Raw genomic sequence first — 22,415 nt, forward strand, 5'->3', positions numbered from 1 at the left:
TTTCCTGCACCTCCGTGTTCTTCCAACCCCCAAGAAGTGCACACTAGCCCGGCAGCTCGCTTTCTTCCAGAAGTATTTGGTCACTGAAACCTATTTCATCATCATGCCCACATCTATCATCATTTCTCATGGCCTCCTGACAGTCTTCTTGGAATCTCCCAAACTCACAGAAACTACCAGTTGCCAGGAGAATTAAAGCAGGTTGGAAAATGGTACAGGATTCTAAACTAGCTGGTTTTGTGAGGTTCCTTAGCTTTGAGCATCTGGCTGGGTCTTCTTACAATAAACTGCCCCAGAAAGGAAACATCTGGCTTGTGTCTACATGTGGGCGTGTCATCAAACATTTGGTTCAAAGACTCTGGGTGTCTGTTTACAAAGCGGAAACCATGACCACTCCAGAGGAAAAACATATTTTCAGCAGAAAGCAACGATTCTGTGGGAACTCTGTTCTGCTAGTTCGTTCTGCTTTTCTAATTTCAGAATACAATGTGAAACGAAACTGGACTACCCCAGGAGTTAGGCATGATTCTTAGTGTTTGCCATGCTCGTTTTTCTTTCTCTGAACTGCTCGATCAGAGCGGCCTGGGGTTTGATTTTGCTGATACAGCTCTCTGGAACCAGCTCCCATTCATCTAAAAAGCAAGGACAGAATCTTAGACAAGAGAGGACGGGACAATCGCTTGTCTGTTTAGAGGAGTTTGGTTCTTCCATTGGATGAAGAGCAGATGTCACACACAGTTTAATGAAAGGTGACATAGGTCATCTGTGGGGCATTGGAAATGATCCCAACGCTGTGCATCTGTTTTAAAACGAAACCTTCCTATAGTGCTGAAGCCGAGACAGGCTCTCCTGGGATGCAAACTGTAGTGGCCTTGTTATTTGTAGATGGTGGAGGGATGAGTGTGAGTGACCATGAAGAAGAAAGTGCTCTAGTCATGCCTCCTTGGAGCGCACTTGCTTGGACAGTCCAGAGACGAGGCAGCAGCCATTCTGTGGTTACCACAGCATTTATAGTGTCACTACACTGATTCCTGCTTTTATTATTCTAGATTATCAGGAGAGAGTCTCAAGCTGGGAAATCAGATAGCTTGCATTTGGTCTTGAAGAAAATATTGGGGGACAATGACAACACTAGGTTTTACACACACATATGTTTTACAGATCTATAAGTTAATTTATTTTTCTCTGGCCATTTGTTTGGAGTGCACTCTGTCTAATAAGATGATAGTCAACATTTCCCTTATTGTTTGGAAAAATATTTTTTTAAAGTCTATTATTTTGATCGTTTTCCTTTTACTTATACACTTACTTCTTGGGCAATAAAGAATGTAATTGGAATTAAAAAGTGTCTAGAGCCATCCTAGAAGAACTATGTTTTTTTTTTTTTTTTTTTTTTTTTTTGTGGGGAAGGGTCTGTCTTTGTTTGGGACTGGGTCTTCTTAGGCTTGTCTGGAGCTTGAGGTGGATCCCCCTGCCTCAGCATCTCAAGAATGTTTCCTCCCAAATACAGAGTCAAGAGGGGAGAGACAAAACAGAAGGAAGGACGTTTACCGGGATGGCAGCTGCAGTCCCCAGGACGTACAGGAAGAAGAGCGCAGCCTTCATGCTGTCTGGACCTGCGAACGAGGAGATGGCGTCAGTGACCACAGAGGCTTCCCTCGGGAAGATTACTGATGAGTTCACAAATGCCAGTTGGAGGCTGTCCGCTCTAGAAGTGACTACCATTTTTTTTTGTCGCACACATCTGAATGGGTAAACGCTCTGCAGTTCTTGCTTCATTTTATTCCTACAAAGACAGATCCTGCCTGTTTCCATTTACAATGAGAACAGGCCAGGAGACCTCCAGTTCTGCTCCATTGGAAGTTGTTTTATTAGGAAACCAGTGGTAACCCTATACATTTCATAAAGCACAGATGAACTTTTCTCTAAGGTATATTTTAACTATTATTTTTTGTTTAAAAAATAAAGGTCATTGAAGAGGAAGAGGAAGGCGTGGAAAATGATGCACAGTGCCCAAACATGAAATTCTCAAAGAATAAAAATTTAAATAAAAATGTTTCCTATATGAAATTAAGAGCAAAAAAATAAAATAAATTTAGAGTAAATAAACAGTATATTTAGAGGGAACACAGAAAATATATCTGTGATTGATGATAGTTCAAGATATTTTATTTTCTCAGTGAATACTAATTTAAAGTCATCGAAAAATGCAGTATCTCTTTTCTTTATTTCAAATTTTAATGTTTAATATGATATAAAAACCACCAAGGATGACAGTAAGCCACTGGTAAATATTTGCGTGTCTAATATTAAAAGGCAGGAGATGGTTCTAGTGTGTTCTTTGCCCTTTAGATAAGTTGCAGGGTGCGCTGACTCGTCAAGGTCGCTGTATTGTGTCGCATTGATGGGAATAATTTCATGGTCTGTAGGTCCTTATTTGAACGTGCTGATTTGTATAAAGAACTGAAGGACCGTACTAGGAAATCAGAGATGCCGTGGAAACAACTGCCATGCTGAAGACTCAGGAAGGCTTAATTTGCTGATGCTTGCGAAGTCCTTTGAAAATAAACAGCCTGCTGTTTTTGCTCAGGGTAATGAGTACCATTTATTCTGGGATAAGTGAAACATCATTTCTTTTGAGACGTTCAGACTTGGTGTGCTGTCTCCACAAATGCAGACTCTGGTTTCAGAAAGACCAGATGAAACTCGGGACGGAAGATGCAGAGAGAGACAAAATTGTATTTGTGTGGAATTATACTTGGCAACTCAACTTTGTGCTATGGATGGGAGATGATGAAAGTTTTTCTCCGAATCTACAAGCTTGCTCAAAGCAGCACGCTTGACAGAACGGTTGGTAGGGGACAGAGTCTGAACTGCAGACTGGAACTGCCCTCCAAATGACCAGAGACCTTGGTCAGGTCATTTCTTCATCTAGAAAACAGGGCAAAGAACAGCCTTTTCCACAAGCCACAGACAAGAGCATCTAGTCACCTGAGTCTCCTAACACCTGTGACAACGAAGTCAGAAACCATCGGTTTCTTGAAACACCCCAAGGCAGAGATGGTGTAATAACTCTGGCCGTTAATAATTCACACTCATGAAACCATCTTGCCAGTAAGCGCTCTCCAGGTCTTTCCTTTACACCGGAGTTTATTGTCACAGACCCAGAGAGGTGGTGGGGAGTCTTTTCCTCCTATTCAGAACAGGACGGGTCTTCCCAGATGGGGGACTTCAGCTGAAACTTTAAAAGATGCCAGCTAGACTCATTCCATAGGTAAAGCTTTTCTAGGGAAAGCCAGCATTTAGAATGTGAAAAGTCTAGAATTCTTCCATTGGCTATCCAAGATGTGTCACTAAGACCAACCTCCAGATGAAACATTTGGCAGCAGAAAGAAACATCCTACTCAGGACCAGAGCCGCACAGACATTAGATGTATCCCAAGTGATGCTGTTTAGCTGTCGGGGACCACACCTTAAGTTTCTCTAGGTAGGAACACTGTGGCAAAGAGGCTGTGAGGTCTTTGCTGTTCTTACTGACTGTGGCCTCATTTCTGTCCTCACATCTGGGCTGTCCTCACTGACCTGATTGACCAAGTGAGTAAAGTACAAGTGCTGTCCCAGACCTCTGGCTCCGGGTCACAGAATTTTAACTTCCCTCTCTTGGAACATTTGTTTCGGGAGCCCTAAACCACTTTGTCATAGACTGTTATGCCACTGAAGACACTGTTTGCCAATTGCAATGGTCTCAGCTTTTTTTTTTTAATGCCATCATTTTACTTTATTTATTACAATTTATTCACTTTGTATCCCAGCTGTAGCCCCCTCCTTCATCCCTTCCCAATCCCACCTTCCCTCCCTCATCTCCTCCCATGCCCATCCCCCAGTCCACTGGTAGGGGAGGTCCTCCTCCCCTTCCATGTGATCCTAGTCTATCAGGTCTCATCAGGACTGGCTGCATTGTCTTCCTCTGTGGCCTGGTAAGGCTGCCCCCCACCCCCCATCTCAGGGGAAGGTGATCAAAGAGCCAGCCACTGAGTTCATGTCAGAGATAGCCCCTGTTCCCCTAACTAGGAAACCCACTTGGAGACTGAGCTGCTGGTCTCATCTTTTTACCTGTCCTTGGCAAAGCACGCTGATATGTGGGTCATGCTCCTCAGATCAGACCAGGTTTCTGACTCACAAAACCATGAGGGGTTACGTAAGGGCTACGGTTGGGTCAATATATTGGTATTCAGCCATAGATGACAGAGGTAGAAGTCGAGTTTCTTAGTATTCGTGGTGTTTCTCAAAGCACAGTTTTATTCAGAAAGTGACTTCTTTTCACAGTCCCTGACACCGCCTGACAGGTACTGTGGTGAACTCTCCCTCGTGTGCCACTCAGGTGCTCTACCTATGATCATCTGCCATTCCTCAGCACTGCCCACTAAGCAGGACCTCCCCAACACCCCACTTTGCCAGTGTGACTGGGACCATTCTAGTCATAGAAGTCAAAGGTACCACAATGGGCGCTTTGCATAGACATCCTCAGAGCTCCCTGTCTCTCCCTCAGAGAGATAAGGACAGTCCCTCTCTTCTGGGACCTGTTATTGGGGGATTACTTTAATTATGTTTGGAGGATCCCACAGGCTTTCAAGGGTAAGACTGCAATGAGCACCTTCGCACAGCTCTTCATCATCCCTCTCAGAACTCCTCATCTTATCATGCCACGTGCTACTCTCCTGAGTCTCAGTCCTGTCCTCATCTTATTGCACCAAGTTAATCTCCCTGGGTCTCCTCTCACCCCGCAGGAGGCATGGACCCACAAAGCAGTCCTCAGTGTTTTCCCCTCAAGCATTTGCTTTTAGAATGCCTCCATTTGCCCCATTTCATAGTGAAACTAGGAAAGCCATTTTGGTCATACCTACTCTTTTTCAGTTCCAGTGACAGCATCTGTCCTGTCTTCCTTTCTCTGTGAATTCAGGGCTTCTTCACTTTTGCATTATTTGCTGTTCAACAGTATTTTTGCATATTCTTTTAGCTGTAAACGCCTGAAACTTTCTCTCTTTTTCTCTCTCATCTATGAATCAATCTATCTCTCTATTGTTTATATCTATCATCAATCAATCATGTATCTATCATCTTTATCATCTATCTACCACCCTATCTATCTATCTATCTATCTATCTATCTATCTATCTATCCTCTAGCTAGCCAAATAAATAACTGAAGGACAAATGTATGGCACAACTAAGGGGCTCATGTTTCAGAGCCCTCGTCTGCATGGGAGCTGCGGAAGTTCGGAGCCTTATTGTGACTCATTTCTTTTTAACAAGGAAGGTTCCATACCTTGCATAGACTCCTGGTTTCATGAATCTGCACAGCTCGGCATGGTTCCTCTGAAGGCCTCATACACACACACGTGATACCAAGAATGCTACTGTGGGGCTCAGAGATACAGTGATGTGCCCCTGTTGCGAAAAGCATGGCAGTTCCTGCCTGCAGGCTGGTTCCTGCCATGGTCAGATATCCTACCCTGTTTCTACCTTTAGTTCTCTTTACTCCCCACCCCCCAAGCTTTTCCCCCTCGAATGCCTGGTTCTGCCTTTCTCCTCTGACCGCTTTTCTTTGAATTTCTTTCAGTAGTTAAACTTTATGAGTACAAAATAAAGCTGTTGGCTTCAGCGGACATTGTCGCTTTCATTAATAAGTCAGTTGTCCAGTTCTAGTTGAGAGGCATTCAAGTGCTTTCAACTGTGTGACTGGACCAAGACATTCACTGGGGGAGTTCTCTTTCAGGATCAAGAAAAAAACAGCAAATAATAGCTAGAAACAGTTCCAAGTAGCCTGATTCTCATGGTCCCGGGCGCCTTTGGGAAATAGCGCTGTGCTTTGAGGAGGCTGTGGCTCTTGTGTGAGCCACTAATGAAAGCACTCACTCCAGGGCGTCCCTCCAGGCTTGTGGGGGCGTCTCGTGTTGCCTGGCCAGGGCCAACATTGCTTGCCAGGCGGTGTAACAGCTCACCACTCCCAGATGTGGGTGCAACTGATCCTAAAGAGATCGATGGCTGGAGCTAGTTAGAGGAATTTCGTGGGAAAAGGGTAGGGCCTGTAGTTCACTTCTGCCTTTTGGGAGAAAGCCCTAGGAGGAATCCCTCCAGCAAGGCAAAAGCACAGCGGCTCGCAGCTGGGCTGTGGCTCCCAACCCGGGAAGAGATGTCCCCCAAGTGTCTGACATCGTTCATGTCTGTTTGCATCTTCACAGCCACTCTCTTCTCTCCTATCCTCAGCCGCATCAGACCCACGGGAATGGGATCCACAGGTTTTCTTACCCACAGGGAGCCCTGAAAGGAGGACTTGGAGCAAAGGTGACGGTCTGGCCTGTTGTTTTCAGTCCCCTTCAGGTGACTGCGCTCCTGTCTTGAAGGTCACAGTCCTGTTTGATGATGCTCTCATACAGCATTTTTTTTTTTTTTTTAAATCTGGAGTCAGGGAACTTTCCCTCCTCTTTTATTTACAAACTTAGTTTTTACTACGGGGTTCCTAAAAGTCCCATAGCTTCTCCACACATGGCCCACACTTAGGTAAGTAACTCCTAGTTATGTTCTCAAGTTCTTAAATTTGAGTTTCTTGCCTGGAACCATTTCTTTCTGTGTTTTTGATTGATGACAACCTGTGATTTAAAAAACGCAGGAGGCCTGGATTTGCTTATTTCCGGATCTAGTCTTGGGCTACTTAGTTCATTCAATTCATTGTTTTGTCCCTTTTACTTTTACCCCACCCCCCTTTCACACTATGCTTATTCCTAGGACACATAAAATTTTACCTAATCAGCAGCAGCTCAATTAGCTGAATGCAAATATGATTGCATTTTGGATAATTAATAGTGGACATGGCATATTTTTTATGACAATTCTCGCTTCATAGGACAAAATATGTGCCAACCATCTTCAAGAACTAGACTATGGATGCCTGGAGCCCTTAGTCTGGCTCTCCAGATGCTGGAAGCCGTGAGGTCTCCAATTAGACATCTCCAACATGACCCACACTCAGACCTTACTCCAATCACACTCTTCAAATAATCAGGGTTTGAGAAAAACACAGACAAAGAACCAAAGAATGAAATCCTATGGAATCATAGGCTCGCTTTCTATGTCCCTTGTAGGAACAAAAAAACCTACAATGTCTAGCTATCAGGTCGTGGGTAGTATATGCATTCTTGTCCAGAAAAAAAAATTCAAACGATTACAAAACACTTAGAGAAAAACCAATCACTTCGTATTACTTTCAGATCACAAGGAGATGTCATTGGACTCCTCCCACCTCTGTCCAGAAAGCTAGTAAATAAGGATGGCTGGCAGCACGGGGCCGACACTGAAAGTTCTCCTCACTTTAAACGAGTTTCTAGTGCTTTCTTCTCCACGTGTTGTAAGGAATTATTGAAAAGTGTTTATGGAGAGATTAAGCCGAACTCCAGTGTGAGGTCATCAGACGTAGTCGTCATGTGTGCTAGAGCTGGGGGCAGGAAGGAGGAAAGGATAGACACTTGGGGTTTTGTTTCTCCCGAATGCCAACAGAGTGCTGCATTCATTCAGAGACAGTGAGCTCAAAGTTGTCTGGTGGCCCATGAAAGGCTGGTGGCGTGCCTTGAACCAATGGCTTGCTCCGGAAGTACACATGGCGCCAGGGCGGCAGCAAAGCAGGAATATTTGGCCGGCAGGCTTCCATTGCCACGAATAATGTAAATTCTTGTGTTTTTGTTTTTGTTTTTTTTTTTTGCTCCTGAACCTCAGGTAACCTCTCGGGGAATTCCTGTCAGAACATGTCAGTAGCTTGGCTCTGTTGGATCAATACACAAATAGTGCTTTGATTTTAGAGCTATGGCGTGTGCATGTGCATTTGTGCTTGTGGGTATGTGTGTGAGTGTGAGTGTGTGTGTAACGAGCACTCTGTTAGCAAGAAGGGGAAAGTTTATGGTTATTAGAAAGAGCAGCCACTTCTTACCCTGCATCCCATTTGTTTTCACTTAAAACCCAGTAGTGGCCTGGATTTTTGGTAGGCAAACCAAAAGAAAACCCTCTTTTCTTCCTAAGCTTCAAGTCTGGATGCTAGACCCATTTCAGTGATTGGGTTGTAGTGACAGATTTGAATGGAATAGACAATTTCATTATTCTAGCCCATTTATAAATATTTACGTCAAATATTATAAAATACATATTTCTGTGAATAGACTCGTCTCCACTTATTTCAGCGGGGTTTTAGGAAGTTGGGAGACCATTCTGGGAACAAGTTCCCTGTTTCCCACCGTCCACCGCTGATCAGGTGGGCTGCGATGGCAGCCCACAGTGTTGAGATGTCAGAAACAGGTTCTGGGCGACATGGGCCTGGATAAACTTATTCTGCTTATGGCTTATTTAACTCTGTCTTCCAAGTTCAACAGAGAAGGTCGCCCTTTAAAAATATTCACATTTATCTGTTTTTGTTTATGTGTGTGTCTGTGAGTCTGTAAGTGCCAGCTGAGGCTGGAGGAGAGTGTTGGAGCCCTGGATGTGGAGTTACAGTTGGTTGTGGCCACTGGCTCTTGGTTTTAGGATCTGAACTTGGTCATGGGAAGAGCAGCAAGTACTCTTAGCCACCAAGTGTCTCTTCAACTCTGAAAAGTCATCTTGTGAAATAAAAGAAAAATAAAATGTGTGGAGGGACCAGATCCTAGCTTAAAAATTGCTTTGTCGTAGCTAACAGATCTTTAGAAAATTCCCTCAAATTCCTGATAAAACATATTTTTTTTTCCTTTTCAGGGTCAAAGGGATAGCAATAGGCTATGACAGCTGTTCATTCCTACCCAAGGTCCCTGCAGCCTCTGTGCAGTCACCTCCCAGAGAACATGGACAGACCCCGGCTCCTTTTTTGGTTAAGAGGATTGGCTTTCAACACAAGAGAGGTTGTAATTGGATTTCACCATGAAAGGAAGCAGTAATTAGATTTCTCAGCAGCTCCCCAAGTGCCATGCTTGGAAAAGCAAGCCGTAGAGCTGGAATGCCCTATTCTTCAGCTGGAAAGAGAGTCCAGACAGCCCTGGAGACACAGGGCCGCAGGGCACAGTGCAGTGGCTGTGTGATGATGTCACCACTCCTGAAGGCGTCTGTGAGAACCAGGGGGCTGGGGGCCTCCAGACTGAAGACAGGAAGCCGGCCTCTAACAGCTGCACTGGGCCTGTTTGTTGCATTTGGTAGGAAAAGTGGGACACTTCTGTTAATGAATCCTTTGATTCATCTCTAACTCTTTGTCCAGAAGCGTCTGTCTCCCAGAGGACACGGTGTCTAAAATTTGGCACACGCTTGATCATCAAGCTCTATCCAGATTGAATAGTGAATTCATGGTTGTTGTTTTTTTTTTTTGGGGGGGGGTGTGTGTGCAATGACTTCCATTCCATTTCAGCTTCTGTAACATTTTCTGGAGATTTACAGTAAGGGTAGGCCAGAGTTGACTGTATATTGATTGCTTTCTAGTTCGCATAGTTTTTAGAACATTAAGTCATCATATTAATTTAGAGCATAAATAAATTTAAATTAAATTAAGTTAAACGTATTTCTTACATGCTAGACTGCCCCTCACACAGCTTCTGCCAGCGCCCTTGTCTTCCGGTCCTCCTTTCTCTCCTATGTTCTAGAAGCCATGGCTACCCTGAAAGATTTGTCTTTTCTGCTGGTCACATCATGCTACGTGCAAATTTGAGTGCCAGTAGCTTAGAATCCAGCATGAATTGGCCTCGTTTTGCCCTGAGTCATCAAGCAGCTGAGCCCCTTTCCTTCCTGACCATGGAGACTGGCTTGAAGGCTGACACCCTTTTGATCTGCTCGTCTTTGTTTCGAGTCAAGGGGCCTGAGAAAGACTTGGCAGGGACCCTAAGGCAGGGACACACCTGCCTTGACTAATCTCTCTGCTTTCCCCTTTCTGCTTCTTATTAATGGTTGGCTTCTTGGAACATGTGTATCCACACTTCCTAATAAGGCAGGTAGCCTCTGTGGAGGTTGTTTGTATCAGACGAAGCCTGTAGGCCGCTATTTTTAGTTCTTGTTGTAGCTATGGAAAAATCTCCTTTCTGGGAAGGTAGCAAACAAATGGCTATTATGGGCATGTCATAACCAGACTCTCTTAGCCCTACATGAGAGTCATGGGCTTTGCCATCCGAGAGCAAATCCTTTACTTGTATTTCAGCTACCAAAAGCATGCTGCTACCTGATCTAGAGTTAACACTGATGCTTTGGGGCTTTTAAAGTATTAGCAAGTCTCGGGGAGAGGTCTACAGCTCGGCAGTGAAGCCATGGAGGATCACACAAAGCTCCTCTGTGTTGAGTTTTCTGCTGAGTCACCACCTGACCTCAAGGTGTGCCTGTTCTGGGAGAGAGTGACATTCTCAGACTTACCTAGACCACAGACACCATATCTTTCCTAACTGAATCTGCTGTGTGGATCTTCATTTGGGGTAGACAAGGCTCAGGGCTACCAGGGCTTTGAATCTAACCAGAAATCCTCAGAGATCCGGAGTCCTCATAGCGCTGAAGTGCTTTGTGGGAAATTTAAGATTGGCATCGCCTCCTCTGTTCTTTCCCAGCTGAGTTGATTGGTTGTCCATCAAACTGTCACGTCATGATCCTTCCTGCTCTAAGGTCTTTGCACAAGACAGCTCACATTCATTTCTTCCAACCACCCTGCCTCAGACAATTAACCTCTATTTAGCCTTCGGATGGGGGAGGAGTGGAGGGCGGGCTCAGGGAGAGGCCGCTTTTAACCTTGAGTAGAGGCCAAGCTCCATCAAACTGTCTTAGAATAAACATGCTTTAACCAGGCAGCAAATGTCTCAGCATACAGTTGTATGAAATATGTGTTCAGATACAGGGTGAATGTTTTCACCCTCAAAACCCATGCTGTATATTGTAAATGCTGCTACTGCCACTGTCTCTCCCACTAAAGCACATGGTCTGAGTGACTTCACTTTGAGCAGCGAAGTACTATTCAGAAAGCCAATCCAAAGTGGTCTCAAAGCATTGCCTGTTCTTGTTCCTAGGAAGGCAACCTCAACAAAATGGGTGAGAAGAGAATTAAAGCCGATTTAATCACTCTCCTTAAGTTCTGACTTCATTATTGCAAGTGTTGAAATCACACAACTCTTAAGTCCTCACAGATGTAAGTGGTTTTACATAAGCCCTTTTCAGGGCACTGGAAGAGGCAAAGCATCACCGGAGGGTGAGAACTTGTGCGGGGCGGGGGAGGGAGGGCTGCATGCACAGGGTCAGCAGGTTTTCAGAGGTGAGCCACACACTCTGCCGAGGACCGAGACACTCTCAGGCAACCTCGGCGTGGCTCAAATCCACACAGATGCTAGAGACACATGCGATAACTCTCCAGAGAACGACTGAAGTGAAATGAAACGATGTTTAAACTTTGTACATGAAATGAGCTAGAAATTGTAAGGTAAGGTGATGGTGCATTGCGCATGCGCTCATGTCGTGTGGCCGGACCGTCAGGGAGCTAAGGATGGCTTTGTTCTCAAGGTCACCTTGTGCTTACAGAGGCAGTTTTCATTCCTGTGATGTTGGATTAACGGCCATTTCCCTACACGCTGTCCCCCAGGAGCACAGCACCGTTTCTGCTCTGCTCCTTATGCCTCCCTGGCATTTCCCAGGATAAGGAACAGTGTGTGCGTCGACAGTTTGAGGCGCCACATAAAAACAGCGCTATTTAAGTAATTGTCTGACCTAGAAACTAGCAGGGAAACAGAGGTGCTATGAAAGCTGACATTTCAGGGAAGATGGAATGTCATATACCTTTTATCTAAGTATTAAGACAAGAAAAGAAATTTTTAAATTATTCTTTAAGTGTGAAAATAAATAAAGAGAATGCAAATCAACTCCTAAGCCAATAATTATCCCCCCCCTCTTTTTTTCCATAAACTGACAATTATTGCCTTTCTGTTTTCATTACAAATTCCCTGGTCCACAATTCAGCAAAGATTTTTCTGGGGATGTTATTACAATTTATTCTCTGGGAGATTCCAAGTTCAAAAGGGCCATCCCTGCCAGCCTTTCTTTGACCTTGCGAAAAGGATGATAAAACGAATCCTCGCTGGGCACTCACCCTTTCAAAAAACAGGAAGCTAAGGCTTTAGCACAGGTTAGGTGCGAAGTAAGGACTCAGTGTGCATTCTCAAGTGAGGTGGCTCCTCTCTCTCCTGGTTGTTTTCCCTCACAGCCCATGGGGACAGCTTCTGCTTTAGCTGTTGGCTTAGCACCTCCTATTCACTGACTCTTTAAAGGAAACATTTAGCTACCTAAGGCGGTTGCATAATAGGGAAGAAGTGACCCGGACACTTCAGCTCCACAGAAGGCTTTCAAGGCCAACAAGGGCTGTTTCACAGAGCCGGTCATGACTTGGGACTCTCTCTTTACCCTTTCATCACTATGACGACAGGCAGCTCCTACTTTACACGGCCAGGAAAAGCAGCTGACATCTCAACACTAGGAACATAGGGGAGAGGTTTACAAAAAAACAGCACAGCCACCACCAAAGAAGCCCTTTTGTTGGAGTGTCAACAGAGAGAGGATACCCCCAGAACAAGTCAAGACCTCTATTCTTGCTTTCAGGAAAGGTCTGAAAGGAGGAGTGTTGGGGCCTTTCCCCCTCGTCCAAGGAGACCCTCAAGCAGAGCTGACTGCAGAGTGGCAAGGCTCCTCTCTGCCTCCGGAAGGGCTGGCATGGAGAAGCACTTCCTTTCATTTGACTTGGCCATTTCAGAAGCTGTTAAGGGACAAAGCACTGAGATGCTCGGTAACAAACACCTCGTGTTGAGGTCCTGAAAATGGCCCTGCGTACTTGTGCTTAAAGAGCTCATTTGAGCCTCACAACAACCTCACCTATGGCTATCATTTGCCTAAGAGAAGCTTATCCAAGCCCTGGAGGTATGAAGTGGCTGGCCAGGAACATACAGCTTATGTGTGGAGCTTAGGGTTGCACCTCAGGTGCATTAGACACTGCAGTCATGCATGTCCATGCATCAGACTCTGCAGCCACACCTATGCATGCATCAGACTCTGCAGCCATGCCTTTGCATGCCTCAGACTCTGCAGCCACACCCAAGCATGCATCAGACTCTGCAGACACGCCCCTCCATCCTGCTGTGTGTGTGGAGATTTGAGTCTGACTCTGAGGAGTTACTAAAGCAGAATGGGTAAGACAAGGGAAAGCCTAGAGTCCCCGCCCTTGCCAAGTTTAAGTAATGAAACAAAGCTAGACCAATACTTTCCTATTTGCTATGATTAATATACGCTAGCTTTCCCCAACTAATTCTCACATGACATCTCTACAGTATCTATTGTTTTTAATGATTCTGATGTCATGACAGAGTGACAGAGGGTTCTTATGGCACAAAAAGGCAAAGTCATTTCTCCTGAGTCCCAGAGCTATTTCATGTGATATTGTGCATATAAACTCCATGTATGTCATCTTATATAGTCGGAGTTGTATGGTCATCATGTGTGAACCAGAGCCCAAAGTTGTTCTCATGTTAGTTAGGTTGGCTGTCTTTGGAGCAGCCACTCTCTTCCAGAGTTCTGTGTATCCTTTGATGTCCATGGCAAAGAAAAAGGCTGTGGCTCAGGGCTGCATCACAGATGCAGCTTTGGCAGAAGGCATCCTCTGAGACCCGGAAGAGCTTCTCCTGGATTTGTGGGGGTTTTGTTTCCTCCACTAAGGATTGTTCCAGGAGAATAAGAAAGTCCAGCACACCCCAAGCCTTTTGACAGTTGCTATGTCATTCTTGAGAGGAAAAGAATAGTGTTCTGAACATGTTTTGGATAGCATGCTAAGCTTAACCAAAACAGCCACCAAGTCAGCTGAGAAAGCCCGAGTCAGGAGGGAGCGAAGGGAACGGCATTTTGGAGTTGTCTACATGCTTCTGTTAGCTGCTCATCCTGTCATAGCTACTTAAAGTTTCGCTGTGGATCTTTGCCATAATAGCCTGCTGGGGATCAATCTGAAGGGCAAGAAAAACACCCCAGTATTCCAGCTGCTCAATGGCTGCACAAAAACTCTGAAAAAAGTGTGTGTGTGGGGTACGATCTTTGAACAACACACATATTCTTTCTCCAGATGTGGAAAGCGGCATCCATCAATTGAGTGACAAGGAAACAGACTGCTCTATCTGGCTAGATGGCACTAGATGATCCAACATTTAAATCCTTCCTAAGAAAAGGGGTCTTTAAGAAAAAACAGACAGTCAGAAGCATAAAGACTTAGCTGAGCAAGCTGTGGACTCACAAAACAAAAGCCTGGTATCCAAGAGAAAGGAGAGATTCTTTTTTTTTTTTGACTGTGGGCACATTTCTATTCAGTGTGGCTAGAGCCTGTCTCAGGGGAGTCTGGAATGTCAGGGTGACGCAGTCAACCTCCTTGCAGATGAAAGGCAGTGTGCCTGAGACTCTGCTGCAGGACTTCTGGGGTACCTTTTCAACTGTATTGATCTGCAGCTGAAAGCAGGGCTCTGGTTATCCCCTGCAGGATGAGCTGGTGCCTGGAGGAATGAGCAAGCAGGGATTCCAGTCAAGGCTGCATCTGGGAAGAGCCAGATGGGAGACCCTCCTGAGACACAGCACAGTTGCTCTAAGCTTTTAATTCTCCTTCTGCATTTTGGTTTCCTAAAGAAGACATGGTCAGGAATTGGGCAAATTTCATGTACCCTTAACAATTAGTGACAGTAGGAGGCAGGAAACATCTGTTAACGGGGTTAGAGAAGGAAACTGGGAAGGGATAATTTGAAAATAACCAAGGAAAAAATATACTGTTAGAGAGATTCCCTAACTCTTACGAAAACAAAGCATGCCACCCCTGCATTGCTGTCAGAGACACGACTCTAGAGAATTTAAACATGGCAAACATGCATATTGTTTGATTTTGAAATCTATGCTTCTGGCTTGATCATTACACAAACTATGGTTTATTAGTGCTTGATTTTTTAATTTTGTAGGTGGGGAAGAGACATAACCACAAAAAGTGTAACTCTCCTTTTCCCCCTACAAATCACTCAGCATGAAATTTAAAAAATAAATGAATGGCTTTGATTTATTCAAGCAGAAGTGTTACCCAGTCTTTCTAGATCATGGAAGTCAGTTTAACACATGCAGTTGGGAGACATAGCAAATTTAACATTTACCTGCTGAGAGGTGGCTGGCTCCAGAGCCTGGGTCCCTTGAAGCTGAAGCTGAATTCTGTCTTTGCAAACAGCCAGGAAGTAAAAGTTTGACAAACGCCCAAGAGGAGCTCTTCCAATCCCCTTGCTCGTTAGCTTGGCTTCTTTACCTAGATGCACATTTGAGCTTATTGGCATTGAAATTCTGCTGCTCTGTCAGCCGGTCAGGATCTGAAGTGACAGATGAGAATTTGGAGGTTGGCACCAGGGGGGTGTTTCAGGCTGCCATGGTGTCTGTTGCAGATCCCTGGGTCTTGCTCTCTCGGTGCTGCTGAGCTTTGCAGGCAGAGCAGCCCCAGAGGGAGAGAGCGGATCCTGCTGCGTGCGCGGGGCGAGTGGCCCTCCCCCAGGCTCTTGTTCTCATAGGCTCCTAACTTGGCCAGAATGCAAGCACTTGGCTCCTCAAGCTTGTTTTCTTTCTTTCTTTTTTTCAAACAACTCCGAGAGATCTTGTGATCAGCATCCCTTGGGGTGGGGATGAGGGGTGATTCTAAGACATTGAAAAGAGACTTCACACTGTTCTTTATTCCTAGGGCAACTGCTAAGTCAGGGTTAAAGGAGAGAAGCTGCAGATGCTTTTTTTTTTTTTTTTTTTTTTTAATTGCTCGACTGGAAACCGTCCTCGCGGATGCAGCCTGAATGTTAACAGCGAACTATTCCGGCTGCTTTGACCGTCCTCTGCTCTGTAAGCAGCTCTGAAAATTTAGGTTGGGGCTCTAGCAGTATGGGCATGCTGGTTCAGAGAAGCTGTGGTCCACAGCCTGCTCTCCCCCAGAGCCAGCCACCCCACCCCCCAATTCTGTAAGCCCAAGATGGTAAAGCTTGGTGTACAAGAAGAGGTCTCCCTGGGAAACAGGCTGCAGCTGTGCTTATTTTTGACTTTGCACTGCGGCATTTATTCCTAGAGGCAGGGTCTTGCTATGAAGCCCTGGCTAATCTGGAGCGCACAGAGATCCATCTGCCTCTGCCTCCTGGGTGCACCAGTAGGCCTGGCTGTGGGTTCTATATATATATGTGACAAATCACTTCAACAGTCACATCTACATGTACTGCGCAATTATTGTGTTAAGGGCTTCCTATGCGTTCTGTCAGTTGAGTCTGATAAGCCTTCGGAGGTTTTACTATGTTCCCATTTTAAAGACAGGTTAGCATAATGGTTAAATCCACAAGATTTAAGGCCAGGCAGCTGGGCATTGCTTCTTGGCTTCTCCACACCCTAACTGTACATGCAGGAGGGAGGGTTACAGCGCTCTCAGTGCTGGCTTTCTCATTTATAAGAGGAGTCAGCAAATGTGGAAATGACCACAGGATCCATCTCCAGTTATTGTTCTGAGTTCAAATAGTTCAATGCGAGCAAACCGCATGAAACTCCTACCACGCAGTTGCCAAGCCACAAACGTTGGCTGTCGCGGTTTATGTCAGACTACAGCAAAGCTCGGAGGCTTAGTGCTCTCCAGGTCTCTAGCTGTACGGTAAGTGGTGTTCAGGACTGGCTGCTCCCTCCTGCCTCAGTCTACTGGGCCAGCAACGGTGAAGTTCCCGGCAGCCCCTGTCTTCTCCAGGTGTCCCGCACAAAGGCTGTGGATACTATACGTTTGTCATCAACAGTAGATGAGACGTTGTAATTCAATTCAGTTTAGGCTTTCTGAATGGATGGCAAAGTCAATAGGCAAACAGGCTGAAAACAACGAAATGGAAGCGAAGCAAACAAAGCCCTTAGCTACGATGCTAGCAGCTCTCTCCAAGAACCCACCACCAGGGACGTTTGCCGTATTTATTTTCAGAACTGAGACAGAAAGGCAACAAAACTTATCTCTGTTTTGCAGCAGGGGAAATCTGGGAGCAGAGGAAGCAGGGCGGTTTGCCCCAGAGTCTTCCCAGCTGGGAAGGGCTCACGTGTCTGGGGTCACGATTACTACTCCTCATGAAAAGGACTTGGGATGTGAGGTCGTGGTCTTGATTGCTCACACAATGGAGTGGTTCTTCCTCAGGTCCTATTGTGTGCAGCTCCTGAGGAAGGAGACTGGCTGGCTGTGCTGTTCTCAGTTTCTTCCAGGGCCTCCGCACACACCTGCGCACATCTCCCTGGTCCTGGCAGTGTAGAAGACCCTGGCAGCATTTCTGTAATGGTGTCCTGAGGACCGTGGGGCAGTGAGACCAGTTGGCTTATACAGAAAAGCATTCCTGGGCACCTGACTTTGTTGGTTAAAGAGTCTTTCTCAAAGGCCTCAAAATTAACTTATTTTAATTAGCATTCACGATTGATTTGAGATGGCTTTGTGAGTGTGATACCAGGCAATGAGGTTAATTCTGTGAGAATGAAGAGACTGTTTTATCTAGAGAGCATAAAAACAAAACAACCCCCCAACCAAAAAAAAAAAAAAAAAAAAAAACAAAGAAAACTCTTGACCATCTCAAAATTTTTTTTCTAACACTAAATTTGACACACTTTGGTGAAACTATGAAATTGGAGCTCCTTATAGACAGATTGTTTAAAGCAACCAGAATATGGCTTAAATGTAATTTTATGTAGGAAGAGAGAGCTATTTTCACTTACAAGGCTTGACGATTTTGACTCAGTTTTATCACTAGAGAGATGTACAGTTCAGGTGTAAGAAATCCAGGACACCACAATAGATAACTACAAGCGTGCACAGAAGAGGCAGGAGAAACATTGGCTAAAAACAAACGAAAAGGGCCTTGAATTCACGATGTCTTTAAAGCATGGCTTTATTTTGGGAATGTTTTCTGGCAGACATCCAAGCTCTTATTGTTTACGACACTGTCATTTCTGGGACCGTTTACAGCTTCCCAAGTGGAGAACAAAGAACCTACAACAATGCCCACCTAACAGATGGCGTTGGAAGCCAGACCCAGAATGTCCACACAGTCTCCATGTGAGAGGAGCAGAATGGCAATGAAGAGCACACTCTGTGACAGGGTGCCAGCTTCGGCCAGGAGATCCGACACGTGACAGCACAGTGTTCCGTGTGAAGCTGTCTGTGGGCCGTCTCCAGCTTCCTGCCCCACTCAGGCCTATTTTAAGGGGAAGATTAGAGATCACATCTCAGCCCAGGTTTTCATTCCACCACTATGTTTTCTGCATCTGTAGACCCCACCAATCTCAAGTCAAAAAGAGTATTTATTATTGGAAACACGTAGACGTCTTTTCTCATCCCCGTTTCTAAACAGCCCAGTAAGTCACTCTCTGCTTGGCATCGGCACTGAACTGGATAGCATTAATACGCTGAAGGTGATTTAAAGCTTCGACGGGACGTGCATGGGGTTTGTGCAGATGCTCTCCCGCCGTACATAGGGTCTGGCACACTCACCACTTGGTGTCTGTGAGTGCTGCAAAGGATGCCTGTGGATGCAGGGGGATTCAAGCATGCAACAGGCCTTTTTCTTTTTCTTTTTCTTTTTTTTAGCTTAACTGTCTGAGGGATCTGAGAGGAATATAAAGACTATCAAGGAATATCCTAGGAGCGTGGAGGTAAGGAACACGCACAGCTATTGCTGCTATTGCTAGCCCGGGAGGTGAGGAGCACAGGCATCTCCAGCCTGGGGCACTGCTCCCTGAAAGGAGCAGGCTGTGTCAGGTCGGACGTGAGCAGAGGCGATGGAAGGTTGCAGGGAAAACATGTCTGCACAACTGTGGCGGAGTCTCGCCCTCTGGGACGGTCTCACGTGCAGACTCCCACAGGACTCCCACAATCCAGTCCAGACTGTGGTGTAGACTCTAGGTCTGGAGGCCGGGGTCCAAGCTCGAGGTGTGTCATACTTCGTTTCTCCTGGCCTCTGCTTGGCTTTTGGGGCCACAGCCTCCCAACCTCAGTCCTTATTGTCTCTTCTAAGTTACCCATTTCTAAAGACAGCGACGTCAGAGATAGAAACGTCATCATGAAAACCCGGGGTGAGAAATGACTCCTTTCCGTAGTTCTGCTCAGTGACTCTGATACTCTCCCTGGAATGGCTTCTCTGTGGCTCTTCCTCCTGAGACTACACAGGTTTTGTTATGCCTCGGCTCCTGCCCTGTGCCGGCATCCGCCGCTGTAGGGTCCTGCATGAAAGCTTTTCGCTTCTCTCTGCTCCCTCCTGGTCACCAGTCTCCTGGATTAGCTTCTGCCTGTGCTCGGTGGGACTTTACCGAGGCCTTTCTCTGGTCAGCCTCTTCCTTGGGATCAGTCATACTCTCTGTAAGCCTTGGCCCAGTGGGGGTGATTGCAAGTGGTGTTTTTAGGAGGTGTACACATTGTTTTGCTTAGCACAATGTGGCCATTGCAATTAACTGCTGTTTTTTCTAAGAATCATCTCCAAAAGCAATAAACCAACCAACAAACAAATAATAAAAAGAAGGGGCTGGAGAGATGTTAATCGCTCAGCAATTAACAGCACTGGCTGCTCTTCCAGAGGACCCAGGTTCAAGACCTAGCACCTACGTGGCAGCTCGCAACAGCCTCTAACCCCAGTCCCAGGGGATTCAACACCCTCACACAGACATACATGCAGGCAAAACACCAACACATAAAATAAACGTAAATAGCTTTAAAAAGAGTATGTTAATAAAAAACATTAAAAATAACAGAGAAAGGCTGGCTAGGACTAGGAACTTTTTAGATGCCGGATGAGCAGTTTGGCCTTGGTTAATTAGGTGAGGAGAGTTCTCGGAGGTTTTTCCATAGTCGGGTTGGGAGTACAGGAGGTGCTCCGTGTGACAAGCAGCTCCCAATGGGAGGGGCTTACAGCGGCACCGGGGTTCACCGCTGTCTGGTTTGCTTGGGCTATCTGTCCACTGAGACCTGCTGCCATCGGTTCTTGTCTTGTGCCGGCATCCAGGCTGCCGGGACGGGTCCCCTGGGGAAGAAAACACGTGGAGCACTGTACATAGTTCCTCGAGCAGCTGTCTGGGTAGACTGTAGATATTTTGCTGACACCGCAAAATGAAAACAATGTAAGTTAACACATCTGCTAACTTGCTAGAGTTAACCATTGTTCAACATCATGCGTCATATACAATGTTTCAGGCAGAGGTGGAGGTGGAGGAATACGGTGGTGTCCCCATTAAGCCATGTTGCCTTGTGATGTCATCGTGACCGCAGTTTGCAGTGATAGCGACTAACGACACATGTGTTCCTATCACTAAGCAATGCAGGACTAAACTTCAAGACATCACGTTATACACAGTAAAAGTGTGATGTTATTTGTTAATTTTTTTTTTCAAGGACCATGAACATGGCTCACTGGGTAAAGGCACTTGTCACTCAAGCTGGAAATACCAGTTCATTGCCAGAACCAACACAGAGGTGCAAGGAGAGAATCAATTCCTTTGACCTACATATATTCATGGTTGTACGATTCCCCTCCCCTACCCCACATAGTAAAGTAGAATAAAATAAATTAAAATAAGGCAACTGGTTAGTGCTTTCAAAATTTTCCATCTTGTAGATTATTTAAAAAAAGAAAAAAAAACCTCACCAAACCCCCCAAAAAAAATCACTCAGGGTTATTTTAGCTTAGATCAATGACAGTTATACAATTCCATGTAATTTTAAGAGGTATAAGCCAATTTTCTAGGGCTGCCCCAATAGCTTTCTACAAATCAGAGAGTCTAAGTTGACAGAAGTTAGTTTCTTTTGAGTTCTGAAAGCGAGCAGACCTCAGCTGAGATGTCAGCTATTGGAGAATCCTCTCTGTGTGGTCCTCACTTTGCCAGCTCTCAGGAATCCCTGATAATCTTTGGCTTGGAGCTGCAGCCTGCCGGTCTCTGCTTCCGTGTTCTCATGGCCCTGTCTTCTCATCTCTTTCTTTAAGCTCTGTGGGTTTCCTTCTCTTTATGGACACTGGTCATTGGAGTGAGTTGGTTATAATTTGGTAATGACTGAATTTTACCTTGACTACATTTGCAAAGACCCACTTTCACAGAAGGTTGTATTCACAGGTTCCAGAGTCAGAGATTGGCTCAAGTACAGTATGCCCTCTGGTTCCCCAAATTTACCTCTTCCCCACATACCATGGCACATTCACGCCACCTCAACATCCTTGATGGATTTCATTTCATTTCTGAATTTTTTAGTCCTTTATTTTATTTTATGTGTAAAAGTGTTTTGCTTGCAGCACATGCCCGCCTGATGTGCACACAGAAGTGGGTATTGGATGCCCTGGAACCAGCTGCAGAGCTGGTTGTGAGCCTCTTGTGTGCCCTGGGAACTGAGCCAACTCTGCAGCCCCTTCATGTGTGTCAAGGCTTAGTCCAGTCGCCTCGGATGGGAGATCTCTAATCTCACGGAAATACCATCAGCTCAAGCAGCGCCAGCCCTCACCACCTGAGGACGTTCAGACTAGGGATGTGGGAGGTTTATTCCTGGAGAAAAGATGTTACCCGCTTTCCAAAATCCGTCAGAATAAGGGAGACATTCTTGGGAGGAATGTTGGTATCATCTGTCCCAAACAAGTTCAAACTCAGCAGGCCCAAGTGTTTTTGTGCCTCAGGCTCCATGATCTCTGGGTCTTCTGCTCACTGGGTCGGCCCCGGCCCCAGCAGTCCTTGTGTCCACAGCCTTTGGAGTTGCCGGGGCTGTGACAACAAACACAGTGGCCCGGCTAGCTTAAAACAACAGAAACTTACTTCGTTGTGGTTCCAGAACTCTTGAGACCCAGCTAGCTATTGGTCTAGGGCCTCTGTCCTGGACGTGGAGGACTGTCCTGTCCTTACTGCTCCCGTGGTCGTTGCCCCGTGTGTCTGTGTTCTAATGTCCCCATCCCCCAAGAACAGTGACTATCTTGGATTAGGGATTTTCACCTTACTTGCATTAAAGATCCTGACTCCAAATAGAGATGCCCTGTGAGGTATCTGAGTGGGTTTTGAGAGAAGAGGAATTGACCTCAGGAAGAGCCACCCCTCCCTGACACGAACACACCAGCATTGAATACCCTGTGGCTTTCCTCCCTCGGGCCCCTCTCGCTTTGGACCAGCGCTTCTGCTGATGCCAGGATGCACCACGTGTGTCCGGTGTGCACTGAGAGGTTGGTCAGATCTCCTGCTCGGTGCCACAGGTGCACCTCTGGTGTGCAATGCTGTCATCTGCATCTGTGCTGTCCTCCCCGGCCCACTCACGTGTCTTCACCAGCGCACACTCTGCTGAGGGTTTTCAAAATCACCACGTTGCTTAATGGTTTCTAGCTCTGTTTATATCTT

General features: G+C 45.8%; 1 protein-coding gene across 1 annotated transcript in view; it reads right to left on the reverse strand.

Moving 5' to 3' along the window:
* The window catches only part of Sparcl1 (SPARC like 1), a 29,587-nt gene extending 13,950 nt beyond the window's left edge, over window positions 1–15,637 (reverse strand). The window contains exons 1-2 of the mRNA XM_060381061.1: window positions 15,185–15,637; window positions 1,552–1,616 (exon numbers count right to left, since the gene is read on the reverse strand). Coding sequence (XP_060237044.1) covers window positions 1,552–1,605 — 54 coding nt within the window. The 5' untranslated portion in view covers window positions 1,606–1,616; window positions 15,185–15,637. The remainder of the gene's footprint in view (window positions 1–1,551; window positions 1,617–15,184) is intronic.
* Window positions 15,638–22,415: the final 6,778 nt, after the last annotated feature.

Source organism: Meriones unguiculatus, chromosome 3 (genome assembly GCF_030254825.1).
Source record: "Meriones unguiculatus strain TT.TT164.6M chromosome 3, Bangor_MerUng_6.1, whole genome shotgun sequence".
Lineage (NCBI taxonomy): Eukaryota > Metazoa > Chordata > Mammalia > Rodentia > Muridae > Meriones > Meriones unguiculatus.